The sequence below is a fragment of the Zingiber officinale genome, chromosome 1A (assembly GCF_018446385.1).
Source record: "Zingiber officinale cultivar Zhangliang chromosome 1A, Zo_v1.1, whole genome shotgun sequence".
Lineage (NCBI taxonomy): Eukaryota > Viridiplantae > Streptophyta > Magnoliopsida > Zingiberales > Zingiberaceae > Zingiber > Zingiber officinale.
The window spans coordinates 84,318,406-84,333,871 of NC_055987.1; the positions used below are offsets into that span (position 1 = coordinate 84,318,406).

General features: G+C 36.8%; 1 protein-coding gene across 2 annotated transcripts; it reads left to right on the plus strand.

The window, feature by feature from the left end:
• Positions 1 to 5,421: 5,421 nt before the first annotated feature.
• LOC122026495 (pentatricopeptide repeat-containing protein At2g22070-like) lies at positions 5,422 to 12,567 on the plus strand. Of its 2 annotated transcripts, XM_042585244.1 has the most exons (3): positions 5,422 to 7,364; positions 11,997 to 12,116; positions 12,208 to 12,567. In XM_042585244.1, the coding sequence occupies exon 1, from the start codon at positions 5,478 to 5,480 to the stop codon at positions 7,206 to 7,208; it is 1,731 nt and encodes a 576-aa protein (XP_042441178.1). In that variant the 5' UTR covers positions 5,422 to 5,477; the 3' UTR covers positions 7,209 to 7,364; positions 11,997 to 12,116; positions 12,208 to 12,567. The 2 variants fall into 2 exon arrangements, with proteins under 2 accessions (XP_042441178.1, XP_042441172.1); XM_042585238.1 differs by having other exon boundaries at positions 11,997 to 12,567.
• Positions 12,568 to 15,466: the final 2,899 nt, after the last annotated feature.

The following is a 15,466-nucleotide window of genomic DNA, read 5'->3' on the forward strand; positions in this document are numbered from 1 at the left end:
TGGAAATAGTTTAAGGTACATGTATATAATTTCTATAAATTTATTTTTATTAATAAATTTAATGTACATAATAAAATAAATTGATTTTATAATACTTCTTTGAGTGTAGGGTTGTTTGAGAGCATTAGATGAGACTTATATTAATGTCAATGTCCTAGCAAATGATAAACCTAGGTATCGAACCAGAAAAGGTGAAATTGCAACCAATGTCTTGGGTGTATCCATACCGAACATGCAATTTAACTATGTCCTACCGGGTTGGGAAGGATCTGTGGCAGATGGTAGTCTTAAGGGATGCTATTAGTAGGAGGAATGACTTGAAGATTCCTCAAGGTAATTAAGTTGTAATTATTGTAAAATAATAGTCACTTGTAATATATTTAACAAATATTTGGTTTATATATATATTAATACTTGTTCACTTGTAATATATATAGGTTGTTATTATTTGTGTGATGCTAGATACACAAATGGAGAAGGTTTTTTGGCACCGTATAGAGGTCAAAGGTACCACTTGACTGAATGGAGGCAAGGTTACCAACCAGCGACAACCAAAGAATACTTTAATATGAAACACTCTCAAGCAAAAAATTGCATTGAGAGGTATTTTGGCATTTTAAAAGCTAGATGAGCTATATTGAGAGATAAGTCATTTTATTTTGTTAAGACTCAATGTAGGATTATTTCTGCTTGTTGTATTCTCCATAATTTCATAAGGTATGAATGATAATTGATCCGATAGAGACTGAGTTTGATGTCCTTGAGTCAAATGAAAGTGGTGATGGTGATGATGATGACAATGATGATGATGATGATGATGCTGCTGATGATGATGATTTGATTCGACATTGTGAGACCAATTCTGTTTGGACTGAATGGAGAGACAAGCTTGCAAATGATATGTTCACGAGCTGGCAATCATCAGTTAATTAATTTAATATTCTTTCTTAAAATTTGGGTTTTATTTCCATGTATTGAACTTTTTAATTATGTTGTATTTGGGTTTATTAGCTATTTGAATCATTTGATTGTTTTTGCATTTTGTATATTATTCATTTGAACAATTTGATTATGATTTGTGCAAGAACAATGTGTTATTTGGATGATTTAATTTCAGTTTTCAATGAAAGGAAAGAGACAAAAGATGTCAAACATAGTTGAACAAGTAGAAAGTTCAATGCCACCGAAGTTCAAAAGAAAAACTCAAAGCACCAAACACTTATGGACAAAACAAGAGGATGTTGCATTAGTTGATTGCCTTATTGAGTTGAGCAAAGATTCAGTTTGGAAGAGCGAGAATGGTTTTCAAACTGGGTACTTCGTACATTTGGAGAAACTCATGGCTACTAAATTGCCATCAAACAGTTTGAAGGCTACTCCTCATATTGAGTCAAGGTACAAGCTACTGAAGAGACAGTTCCATGATATCACCGAGATGTTGAATCATGGCAGTGGATTTGGGTGGAATGATGTTGAGAAGTGTATCATTACAACAAAAGATGTCTTTGATGATGGGGTTAAGGTAACTTTTTCTACTTTGTGTATTTCCATTTATTTGATAATTGTGGGTTTTTTGCTAATGATATATTTTTAATTTAGAGTCATTTGACTGCTATTGGTTTAAGGAACAAAGAATTCCCCCACCTTGATGACTTGATGTTTGTGTGGGGGAAAGATCATACCACAGGAGCTAATGCAGAAATCTCTGCTGATGTAGTAGAAGAGATAAATTTATGCGATGAAGAGGTCGACATGTTTAATGTAGAAGCCCATGCTGAATGTTACAAAGGTGAAGAATCTAATGATGTCAACCAAGCAATAAGAAAATCTGAGACTCCAGATTCATGAATTTTTCCATCAAATAAGAAGTTAACTAGTAGAAAGAGAAAAAGAAGACTGACAATGTTCTAGGTGACTTGGTGGGAGAGATTCATAAATATGTTATTGCTGTTAATGAGGCTAATGAGGAGATGAAGAGAATTTTTACTTACTTCAAGAAACAAACTGAGAGTAGTGATAGAAAAATGAAGATATATGATGAATTAATAGAACTTTCTGAATTCTCTGAGCAAGAAATTAAGGATGTTGAGAAGTATATTCTCAAGGATGAACACAAGATTGATAGCTTCTTTGTATTTCCAAAGACATTTAGGAGAAATTATGTGGTGAAGCAGCTCAATGAAATCCATCCAAAATGAATTAGATAGTTGAATTAGGTTGTTGGTACTTATATTTTGATATACTTTTGGATAATCATGATACTATTTTGAACAAAACTTATTGGATGAATGTCATTTTAGATTGAACTTAGATGATATTTTATTTTATGTTTATCAAAATTGCTGATTGAGTTAGTTCAAAAATGGGATTTTTATTAAGTTTTGATGATAATATGTCATTTTATGTTTGTATTACTAGTTAAATCAGATCGAATTTCTGTTTGTATTGATGATAGTATATTATTAAGTTTTGTTGTTATATTTATGTTTTGATGATAGTATGCCCTTACCCAGCATTGGTACGTTGCATTTTCCTCCGATTCAAATGGTAGGTACTTTATAGTTCTTCAAAGCTCCTCTTCTCCGTTCCACTGAAACTCTGTGCTCGCTTCATTTTTCAGAGATCAACAGTTAGGATTATTCCAGCATAGCCCTAGCTCTGTTTGCTGTTTTGTTTTGCTAACCTCTATGTTAAGGTGTAATTTAAAGAGTTTTGGATATGAAAAAAATAAGAGGATACTTGATTCTTAACTACTATCATCCATAATATTCATACAAGGAAATGATTATGTTATTAAAGCTTCAGTTTGTTATTAGCATGATAATGCCTTTTCATTTCATTATTTCTCTGATGCATTCAGGTCAATTGACAAAATTGATCCCGTGTCCCCAATTGGCTAGAGAGTTTTGTTGGAATGTCTCCTGTTGACAAGAACATTATGTTCTTCAAAGCTCCTCTTCTCTATTCCACTGACGTTGACCTCTGTACTCACTTCATTTTTTAGAGATCAATAGTCAGGATTATTCTAGCACAACTCTAGCTTTGTTTATTATTCGTTGGTGGGAATGTGGAATTTGTGGGGAGATGAACTGTTGGGAAGAAGGTTGTTTGTGGGGGGCGTCTGATGCACATGATGTATTTATTCCAAGTCCTATTCATTAGAACTGATTTTCTTTTTATTATAAAAGTTGTTTAGATTATAGAAAAATAAATAAATATGCTTTCTAATGGTGTTGCGATTCTCAAAGTGGCCAAAAACTTATTAGAACAGTTTGAAGGTTTTAAACATAAAAGATAGGGCTCAAAGTTAATGGAGGAAGAGTAATTTTGTTGAAGATTTTGAAACAAAATGTAAAAAGACATATCTTATTTTTAAGATTATTAAAAAGGATATTTCATTTTAAAATCAAATAAATTAAAATAATTTGATTTTATATTTTATATTATAATAATTATAACTAAAACTTAATCGAAAAGCAGGGCCTTTTTAATTAGGTGAAATGTGACTCACAATCAATCGATTATTAATATTAATATTAATATTAATATTATTTTAAAAATATTAATTAAATATCAAATTAATTTAATTTAGATTGAACCAGGGGTAATATAGTAAATGTACAACTAGATTATATATTAAAACCTCCAAACAAACAAATTTTTATTATATTACTTATGACTGAACCAAATAACATTAGGTTATGTTTTATTCCCTATAATCTTAGTTATGTGATTATTAAGTAATCAAATAACTAAGGTCATAATTGATAACTTGAACCAAACACATCTTAAAGGTCTCTTCTAGGTCATCAAACGTTTAGGTAAGGTATCTTATCAACTACAATTTTCACCAAAGTTCAAGATTTATCCTATCTTCTATGTGAGCATTCTAAAGCCTTATCATGAAGAAAAAGGATAACTCAAGCAAAAAGAAGTCTAATCACACACCGATAATTGTTGTCTCCTCTAATAAAGATGTGCATTATTATGGATAGAATCATTTGAGAGAGGGGTTCCAAACTATACCGAATACTTAGTAAAATGGAAGAATTTATTAGACACTAAAGGGAGATCGAGAGCATGTCAAGGACGTTGTGAGCTTAGGAGAGAATACGACAACCCACCCAATTTCAAGCCCAAGAAAGGATCTTGATCTACCCTTGCCCTACACTCTTGGCCCACGATCTTGGCCTATGATTCTTTTTTAGGTTCTTCTTTGAGATCATTCTAAATATTTCTTTTAAATCTCCTGATTGTAAAAATATTTAAATATTTTTTAAGCACTTTTCTAAATTTATAATGTATATGATTGGATCTAAGTAACCCTAATGATTTATTTAAGAGGAGGGTGTCTATAAATTTCTCCCTTGCTTTTACTTATAAATCATCCTCATGTAATTCTTAATAATAACAAGATTTTTTTTTTTTTACATACTAATCTCTCCCATCTTCTCAATATAAATTTTACCTTCTATTGTATAAGTCTCTAACAAGTTAGACCCACTAAGTAACTTTACCATGATATGCAAGTGTTGCACAGGTAACTGGTGTAACCCGTAACAATAAGTATACGATTATATTTTTTGATGCCCCTTGCAATTCATACTTGGGCATACATACCTCCTAACGGGTCTACATGTGCTAATTAGAGACATGACCAAATAGTCAGGAAGACAAACCAAAGGAAGACCCTAAAAAGATATTGCTACTTGGGAACATCTCTATTATGGAACATCCCAGGAAAGATGTTACGGTTTAGAAACATCCTCGGAAAGATGTCCTGGCCAACTCACTTGGATGACAAAGTTGTGGTTAACTCACTTGGATACCTACTCAAGAAGATCAACCAAGTCCATCACTATATCTTTTCATGGCTAGTTGACTATATAAGAATATCTCCGATCGGGAACGTCCACTACATGGTGGTCTCGGGTCACCGACACATCCTTGCTTGGGAATAATCCTCCCAGACCATATCCTTTCGACTCCTAAATTTGACGTCAATAGATATGGCAGGTGGTGCCTCGTGTGGTGATGAGAAGTCGACCTGAGCTCGACAGACCGGGTAGGTGTTGTCCTCAACCCGGTGAGAGAAAGTCAATGCTAGTCCTACACTTGTGCATATCCTCTCTGCATGACCTTTTAATTTAATTTGTCTATAGGATAAATCTAAAGTCCAACTAATCTTCAAAATATTTATTTTATTTGAAATACAGACTCTGCTGTTTTTTTTTTTATTGCTTCTCTAAGTATTTTACCATTACCACACCCATAAGTTAAAAGTTATAAAAATTACAAAATAAATTTTGTAATGAGAGCTAATTAAATATTCTCATACCATATTTAATTTATGATAACTTTTTTTAGTTAAATTCTTAAAGTCATTATATGTAATCCCAAACTACTTCATTCCCCTTTCATTTCATTTAATATTTTGCCAAATTTCGTTACGCCGCGACGCATTGCATCGCTATGTCATGCAGAGTACTTTTCCGGGGTTCTCTGCAAACTCCATGTGCATCGCTCCCGCCGCCGCCATCGCCGGCTTTCTCTCGTGCATCGAGCAGTGCCTCGTCACCAGAAACCTCAAGCTCAGTGTCTGCCTCCACGCTGGCCTCATCAAGTCCGCCTTCAACCGCCACACACTCCTCGGCAACCGCCTCGTCGAGCTCTACTCCAAGTTCCGATCCCTCCGCTGCGCAGAATCCGCATTCCACGACCTCCCCTTCAAGAACCACCAATCCTACAACATCATGTTGGCTGCTTATTGCCGTGCCGGTCGCATCGACCTTGCACACCAACTGTTCGATCGATTACCTGACCAACACCTCGTTAGTTATAACACCATGATTCTGAGCCTAGCACGGCAAGGCTTTCATAGACAGGCTCTTGATCTCTTCCGCCGTATGCTGAAGCACTTTGTCGTCATGGATGAGTTCACAGTTGTTAGCGTTTGTGCTGCCTGTACCGGGCTGTGTTTCTTGAAATCTCTCCGGCAGTTGCATGCATCCGTCATTGTTTCTGGACTTGAATTCAATCTTATAATGTCAAACGTCATGATCGATTCGTATGGGAAGTGTGGAGACGTCGACTCGTCTCAGCACGTGTTTGATCAAATGGAAAGGAGGGATGTTGTTACTTGGACTTCATTGGTTGCAGCTTACACTTCAGCACGTAGACTTCAAGAGGCTCGGGCAGTATTTTTTAGCATGCCAGAGCGTAATACTGTTTCCTGGACATCGTTGATTTCTGGGTATGAGCAGAACAAGGAGGAGGAGGCAGCACTGGAGCTCTTCGAGCAGATGATGGCGAAAGGGTTTGTTCCAAATCCATTCACAGTGGTGTCTGTTTTGAGTGCTTGTGCAAGTTTAGGATTCACTGAGCGAGGAAGACAAGTGCATGGGTTTATTTTTCGAAGGTGCATAGGTTTGGACACCTTCAATGTCTTTGTTTCCAATGCCCTGATTGACATGTATGCTAAGTGTGGGAATATGGTCTCAGCTGCTTCATTGTTCCACTGGATGCCCAAACATGATATTGTTTCATGGAATTCGATTATAACAGGCTATGCACAGAATGGACATGGAAAGCAATCGCTTGATGTCTTTGAAAAGATGGTGACAGAGGGTGTAAGACCAAATCATGTTACATTCTTGGGGGTTCTTTCTGCTTGTAGTCATGCAGGGTTTGTCTCAGAGGGATGTCGGATACTATGTTTGATGGAGAAAGAATATGGTGTCTGCCCTAGGGATGAACATTTTGCCGCCTTCATTGATGCGCTTGGGCGCAAATGTCAAATCAAAGAAGCCATGGACTTCATAGAGTGTCTATCTTGTGAATTTGTTCCAGCAAGTGTAGCGACATGGGGAGCACTCCTTGGAGCTTGCCGAGTGCATGGGAACTTGGAAATTGCAAAGAGAGCTGCTGAGTCACTCTTTATGTTAGATCCTAAAAATGGAGCTAGATATACTCTGTTATCCAACGTCTATGCTGCAGCTGGCTTGTGGGATGATGCTCGACGGATCAAAGTGCTCATGAAGGAAAAAGGATTGAAGAAGGATCCAGGTTACAGTTGGCTAGAGTTGAGGAATGGAAAGCACATGTTTGTAGCTCGTGATACATCACATTATGAGACAGAGGATATTTACAGGTTGCTTGCTACTCTGGTTGATCATATCAAAGATGAAAGAGTAATAGTAGTAGAATGAAGAAATGCCAGATTGCTGTTGGCAATGTAAAGAATACATCAATTCATCAGTTCTTCTCAATAAAAATTAGTCTATGCCATGCTGTAGCTACTTGAAGCGATTTCTACTGGTGCTATGTTGTAAGTCTTGACCTTGAACACTATCTGGTATCATCAGGTACGGGATGTATAAGCTCTCTATTTCCATGTTTATGATGATAATGCAATATCGAGTGCATTTTTGACTGTTCACACATCAATACTTTTAGCTTCCCAACTAACAAGAGTTGGAAATGTTGGAAGAATTTGAGTTGGTTAGAGATCAAAATGATAATGTTATGCTTTTTTGACCTGTCACCGAAAGGAACAATTTGAGATGGTATGACACAGTACTGCTTATTGTATAACTGCTTGATTGGAGGGAAGTATATTCAATTGTTAATAATATATGGATGTATTGACAAGATTTTCTAGGATTATAAGAGTGCAATTCCCACTGTTGGGAATATGTCGTAAAGAAAACATTATCGGTATCTAATTGATGGTGTCCATTTAGATATAGTAGCAAAAGGTGATTACGCTCATCTCAGGCGCCTTTCACAGCCCGCCCCCAGGTTATGTGAAGGGAGATAAATCAAGGGGATAACTTATAGCCGACCGTCAAGTGGCTAGAGGGTGGGAGGGTTTTTTTTTCCTAAGGGCATGCGTCCGCCGAGAATTGACCCCTTGCTCCATTGTAGCAAAGTTGTCATCCTCTAACCAACTTGGCACCCCCGTAGGGACGTGCCCATTGAGATATAGCTGCCAGAGTAAGAAAAAGGTAAATTAATGCAATCTTAGCAATAGGAGAGAATGCATCAATATAATTAATCACATATTTGTGGATATCTTGTTGCAACTCAATGAATTCTAAAATTTGTTAATGGAGCCATTGGAGGATATTTTGTTAGTAAATACATATTTGCAACCCATAGTAAGTAGAGTAAGGAGCTCCCCTATACCAATATGATGCAATGCTACTATCTCATTGATCATTACTTGTTTCCTCCTTGGATCATATAAAACCTCTAAAATAGTTTGACTAATCTTGAGTAGAAAGAAAAAAAAATATTATGGAGATAAAGAAGCATAACAAATGTAAAGGTAAAGAGGATGCAAGGTGCTGCACTCAACGATATTAGAATCACACAATTCAATTTGATTTGGGGTCCAATAATATGATTGGATGGTTTGGATCCAAGGTTTAAAATTTCGACTCATGTTGAGGTTTCGGTCCTAGACTGGAATGATATGGTTTCGGTATCGTATCATGCCGTGTTGATATAATTTCGATATTTTTTTATTTATATATAGTAATTATTAGATAAATATGTTTACTGTGTATAATTTTAAAATAAATTGTATATTGATTTTATATAAATTTTTTGAACAACTTAATATGGTTAGAAAAACTAATTAAATATAGTTTTCTTTAAAGATGTATTAATTACTCTAATTAAAATTGATACATCATAATTATATAAATTAATTGTTTATTCATTTAATTAATTATTAGTTTAAATCTTATATATTTAAAATAGTAAAAAAATCAAAATATCAATTAAACAGTAAAAAAATGAAATAATAAAAAAATTATTAGAATATAAATATGATTTATTAGATTTTTTTATAGAATTTTTAGATTTTAGAATTTTTAAATAGATTTAAAACAGTAAAAAGAATTTTTTTATAATATCAATTAATAATTTTTTTTATTTTATATATATATATATATATTTATATATTTTATAGGGATTATTTAATCAGGGTTTATAAAAGTCTATTTAAAATATCAAATCTACAGTTGGGATTTGATTAAATTAATTAAATCTTTTTTCTTTTGTAACAGCACGCGTATGCAGTACAACGATCCCGCGAGCCCCACAAGCAGCGCTCGTGCGACGCTTCCGGCGGTGGCGGAAATGTTGCTGGACGCTTCCGGCGCCGGCGGAAACATTGCGGATGCTTCTGGCGGTGCCGGAAGCATCGCACGACGCCTCCGCTATTGTTAGAAGCGTTCTACGACGCTTCTGCCATTGCAGAGGTGTCGATCGCAGACGGATGGCAAACACAAAATTTGTTTGCGTGCTATGCTGCTTTCGCTTCCTCACCGGAATGGTAAATTTCGATGGTTTCGGGCGGCACGACTTGACATTTCAAACCTTGATTGGATCTATGCTTTAATAGGACTACATCATTAATAAAGTAACAATTTAAATGTAAAAACTAATATATGTGTTTTAAGATTTAATTTAGTAAAGTTATTCTATTTTCTGTTATATTAAATTACAAAACGGTATTGACAAAGGATAGCTAATGTATATAATTAAATTGCTATACACATACAAGAATAATATCATCTACAATACTCTTTTGTAGGTAACCTAAAGAGCATATAATATGCAAATCTATACTTGTGGGTTGTCTTTGGCTTTGTATGTGGAGTTACCTAGCAAATCCAAAACATAGGGTGGATAGGATTGAAGAAGAGAGAGAGAGAGAGAGGCAGCAACAACAATGGACACCTCCCAAATGATAGATAATGGGAGATGTCATGACCTAGCTGAGAATCTAAAGCACCGTGTCAGAGGAAAGCGGAAAACACATTGAGAGTTCTGTAAAGACAAGAAATATAATGGAAGGCATGAATTTATTGACAATCTAGAGCACACATGGTGGTATAAGTGAGGTTAGAGTTCACAAGTGTTTGGGAAAACTCAAGTTGCCCTTAGATAACTCTGGGGCATACTTCGTGGCAGCAAACATAAATTTGGTTCTAATTTGAAATTTAAAAGTAACAAACATCTGTTATTCAGATTCTCTTTTGATCATTATTTGCCCTTAGCTTTGAACAAATGCTGTCCATTGACTCTTCTTTATTGCTAAGAATTGCAGTGAGTTATCTGACAAGAAGTGCTGCTTAGATACTCCTAAGCTGGTTCACAAGTCTACAAATATTAATTAGAAAAAGCATAACATGCTTAGCTGTCTTTGCTGTAATAATATAATGCTACTTCAATTTTGTTTTTCTTTGTGTTAGAAGTTGTTTGTAATATTTTATGGCAATACACTCAGTTCTTAGTATGTTTTCTCAAGTTGTAGATGTCACAGTATCAGCTAGATTTGTTCATTTTCTTTGAATGGTTCTCATGTTCAGATGACAATCTTCTCGAAAACGCATTTTTCCTGAAGTCCATCACTGACGCAGTAACACTAGTCAATGTCTATGCCATAAACCATACATCACATGATATGAATATATGCATATACAATGGAATCATTGTAAAACGCAAGTAGTAATTACAACATTCAATTCTATAATCCAATGCAAAATTGACTATCGAAACAAAAATAATCATAAATTTTTCAAGAAGGAAAGACTTAACAAGAATGCCATAAGTAGATTGCATCAATAGCTATTCATAGCACAATAAAAATGCAACAATAAAAACTTCTTAAGAAATAACATAACCACCAAATATATATTGCCCAATCCTCAATGTAGCTACTACCATCGTTGATGACAGAAATTTATCAGGAACGCCCAACTTATTGTTCATATAATCCTTGATATCAACTATTTCTATGATATCGAGTAATCAAGTATGTGTACGTGGATCCTAGATTTTCGTATGCATTCTTGCTAGCTACAAGGGTGGTAAAATGTGTCCACCTAAACATAGGTAAATTACCAAGCATGTTGTGCCCTCATACACATCTTGTCTTGACGTGATCAAAGGTGTCAACCAATATAGATTGCTCAGGGGTGTTAGTAATGCCACTAAGTGAACAACTTGATGAATAGCTAATGGGACCTTCATATACATTGGTCCATATTCCTTGTCTTTGGTTGGCTGTGATTTGTTGATACTGTCACTTGATCAATTGATCCAAAAGGGTCTTGCAGTCATGGGCCATTGACCACTCATGGTTGCTGTTAATGAAAGAGACTTACTGCCCAGGAAGAAAACAGATAAGAGGGATGAAGAGACCAGAGAAGTTGTAAAATGAAATAGCTGTGGTAATATGGAGGTATGAGTTGTGAGGCAAAAAGAAGAAACAATGCAATTATAAATTTAGGATTAAGGATTCATTACTAAGTAAATCTCATTCTTTAACAGATAAGCATAATACAACATTTAATTATATATAAAAGAACAACTGTTAATGGGACAATCTTCTAGTGCAGTCGATAATGGTCACCTTCTCTTCCCACAGAAGAAAAGGAGAACAGAAAAGGAAATAGATACCCTTTCAATTGCATGCAATCACTGTGCTTGTGTCTTTGGTCAACCATGAGTACCTAATGTATTCATCAGACGAAGTAGTGACATGAACAGAAAGGGAAGAAAAAGGAAAAAGGTAAAGCACTCACATCAAGTTCCAAGAGTGCACTCTCCATCCAACCAAATCCACCACCAAGCCGTAATGGCATGGCAGTCCCACCCTATACACCTGCCATTTTCTTAACATGCCCAAGCAGCCTGATAGCATGCCACACCACCAACCCTCCGTAACGCTGCAAACATTATGAATCATGCAATTCTGCAGCAATCCTATCCCATCTATTTTATCCCAACAAGTACATTTTCCGCCCTCCAACACTCACCAAATCATCGCATTTTAGCTAGGTGTCATCTTTGCATGCAAAAGATTGTTGTTTTGTGCATATTTCTAAACTTTTTGATTCTATGTTTTGGTTAGTGCATATTAAACTTCATGGATTACTTTTGCTTCACAGTTTATTTCTCAACTCTTCTTGCATCAATAGGACGTCACGGAGCATCCATGCCCCCTGAGATCTTTGGTGCAGACGTGCAGCCGTGCACTACACAGGTGGCGAGCTTCACCTTTATTCTTCCAAGGAGGGCACCCCTTATTCTTCCTGGTGGTACACATCTCCTAAATCTATGAAGAGTGGAGTAGCACAAACAAAGTTATCTTTGTTTCTAGTAGACTTAGCAATCATTGCTTGATTTTAGGACACCAAGCAGAAACATTTGCACACAAAGAAAGTGATACTCTTCAAGTTTAGCAACGTACCCACTACGGTGCAGTCTATTGCTTGCTTCGGAGACAAGATTGGGCAATGGTGAAGGGTGACGTGCTTGTTGAAGAGGCATGACATGGGAAATTAAGTTTTTTTTTAAGCATATCTGATTTTAGAAAAAAATGGTCAAAATGTTTTATTGTGATCATAATTATGTTTTTTTTTTGTTTGTGTAGATTTACCCTATTCTAGAAGGTCTGACGGTCGAGGTTTAATAACCATATAGTGCTTGTGTGGAAGCAATGTAGATTTTAAACTAGACTAATAATCATATGTTTATGTTATCTTATTATAATTGTCTCATTCATCAACTATTTAGTTAGACTAAGTTGGCCAAGAATAGTAGTGATGGTATAACTTCATTTGTCATGGTAGTTTGATGGATTAAAAAGGTTATGTATATGGGTGGGTGGTAGACTTTAAAATGGACAACATCGCAAAATTATGCAACAAGTCAATTGCATAATCGAGCATTACAAGCTTTGTTATATAATTATTTTGTGGATGAAAACTTAGGGAGGGGTGATGATAGGGGGTAATTAGAGGTGACCACATCGCACTGGAGGTTAATAGTCCTATTGAAGTGGTGGTCAAAGTCAATGGAGAGTCATTGCTTGATTCCATAGCTCTGACTCAAAGAAGGACCTCGACTCCATGCAACTCTTTGCAGGGTTCCTTGACTCTAAAGGGACTCTGACACGAAAGAGAACCTTGACTCTTATGACACCCTCGACTTTGAATGGATTCCAAACTCCCTAATTGATTTTCTGACTCCGAATGTGTCTCAAACTTCCTAAGTAATCTTCCGACTCCGAAGGGAATCCACTTGAAGGTGAACATTAGCCATCGCTCACAGAAGATGTGGATAATGTTGTTGTTTAGCTCGAAAGTTGTGGATAACGCATTCATTTATTTTGGGAGACGTGGGTAATGTTAGCGGAAATTTCGAAACACATGGAGAACATGGGAATACAATCACCACTCTATAAAAGGTAGTCTATTCCTGCGGGCACAGGTACACATAGACACACATCCAACCCTAATTACTATTCTTTGTTCTCCTCCCTCCATAGTCGAAGACTGACTTGAGCATCAGAGTAGCTGTGTTAGGGAACCCAATTGTCATTCTAACCTCATCTCCCTAGTATTCTCTCTCCAAGCTCCAACCGATCTCTCCATAAGTCCTCGTAGTTGCTTGGCACAAGACGACCCAGTCAACATCAACACTCACTGGTTGTTGGTTTGTCGATGTTCTCAGGTAGGATCAAATTATCACCGTCTATGGGAACACTGATTTAAGACCTGAACTGAGACGTTAGGATGGACGACGCCGAACGACCGAACATCTTCACCATAGCAACGAAGACTACAACAGATTAGTAGTTGAGACGATGCAGACAGTATTGCAAGGACAATCCCAACAACCATTCTCGTCAGGGACCAACCCTCCAACTGAACCACTGCCTCGGTCGGTCGAAGCACCATCGACACCTCATCATAGGTTGATCCGACCTATAGGAATGCCACAGGTTGCGCTCCCCACATAGATTGATACATCGATTGTGAGAGAATCTTCCTTGGAATCTTCAGAAGAGACCCCCATGGGGATCTTCTGAGGGGAAAGACCTCCATATCTAGAGGGTCAAAGGTCTCTTGAGGTCCTCCATTCTCAAGAAGCATCCTCCAAGATGAGTTACCGAGATATTTTTTATCCTTGCAGATCGGGAAATATAATGACACGATTGACCCTAAGGATCATATCTTCAAATTCGAAATACATCATTATATAGACGACATTAAATGTCTAGTTTTCTTGAAGACACTCTCGAGTTCGACACAGAGGTGGTTTAGCCATTTCCCCACCTCCTCTATTCGAACTTTCGAGGAATTCAAGATCATATTCAAGCAACACTTTGTCACTAGTTAGAGGTATCAAAAAATCCCGCAAGATTTGTTTGCCCTTAAGCAAAATCCTAGGAACCTTTGAACGAGTATTTGCAATGGTTCAATCAGGTGACCATGAATGTTTCCCTAGTCACCGGGAGGTGTAGATCAGTGCTTTCTCGCAAGGTCGGATCGATGGAGACTTCTTTATGTAGGTCCCTTGCGGCTGACAAGAGGAAGATGAATTGTCTTGCATAATATAAAAACATCAATACCTTTCTCAAACAATCGGGGTTAATAGAATTACACACTTTAAACAAAATATAATGAAATAAAACAAGTATGAGACAAACAAATTTTTACTTGGTTGGTAATCAAAGGATTGCTACTCCAAGGAATGTAAGCTCACTTATCAAGATCTCTTTCTTGAACAAAATGTCGGAGGTGGAGAAGCCTTGTATTAAAAAATAACACTCGGAAATGAAAGACAAAAATGATTTCGAAGTACATAACATGTTATACGAAAAGGAGAAGATCAGGGTTTTATTTATATCTCATTGGTTGAAATGACTGTTTGTTGACGTGGCACTGTCCGGACGCTCGGACCCTCTCCGAGCGCCCCTAGCGTGGTAAATCTTATCGTCACATGAATGGCTATGCAACAGGCGCGGGGTAAAATTTTACCCTGGTTTGGGCGCTCGGAGCCCTTCCTCGTCGAGGTGGGTTAGGTGCCTGGAGCACCGGGGTGCTTGGACTTGGTCCAGGCGCCCGGACAGTCAACATCTCATTGAATGTCCAGTTCTGCTCCAATCCGATCCACTCGCTTGGGTGTTCTTGGTCATCCGAAATAGAACTCACTCGAACCCATTTTTCGACTTTCTTGAGCAGTCTTCCACTCCAACATCTTGTCCCTCAAAAATACTGCGCGCTTCCTTCTCATCCGCGAGTGTACTCTTCCGCATCACCTCGTCCCTCGAACACACAGAGCCCATCGACTCTCTCCCGCGCTGTCCTTCTCGCTAGCTACGTCTTTCGCTCGACTTCCTGTGTTCTTAAGTTCCTGCACACTTAGACATAATACATCAAAAGATAACAAAACATAACTTGACTTGTTTGATCACATAAAAACTATCACGAGGTACTTACAACCTCCCCCTTTTTAATGTAAACAACCCAAGTTAAGTTAGGATAAATCAAAACAAATAACATTAAAATAACATGCACATAATTTGTAATTAATAATAACAAAATGTACACTCCCCCTAGACTTAATCTTTAATTTTTCCCTTTAATCACATTAAAAATAG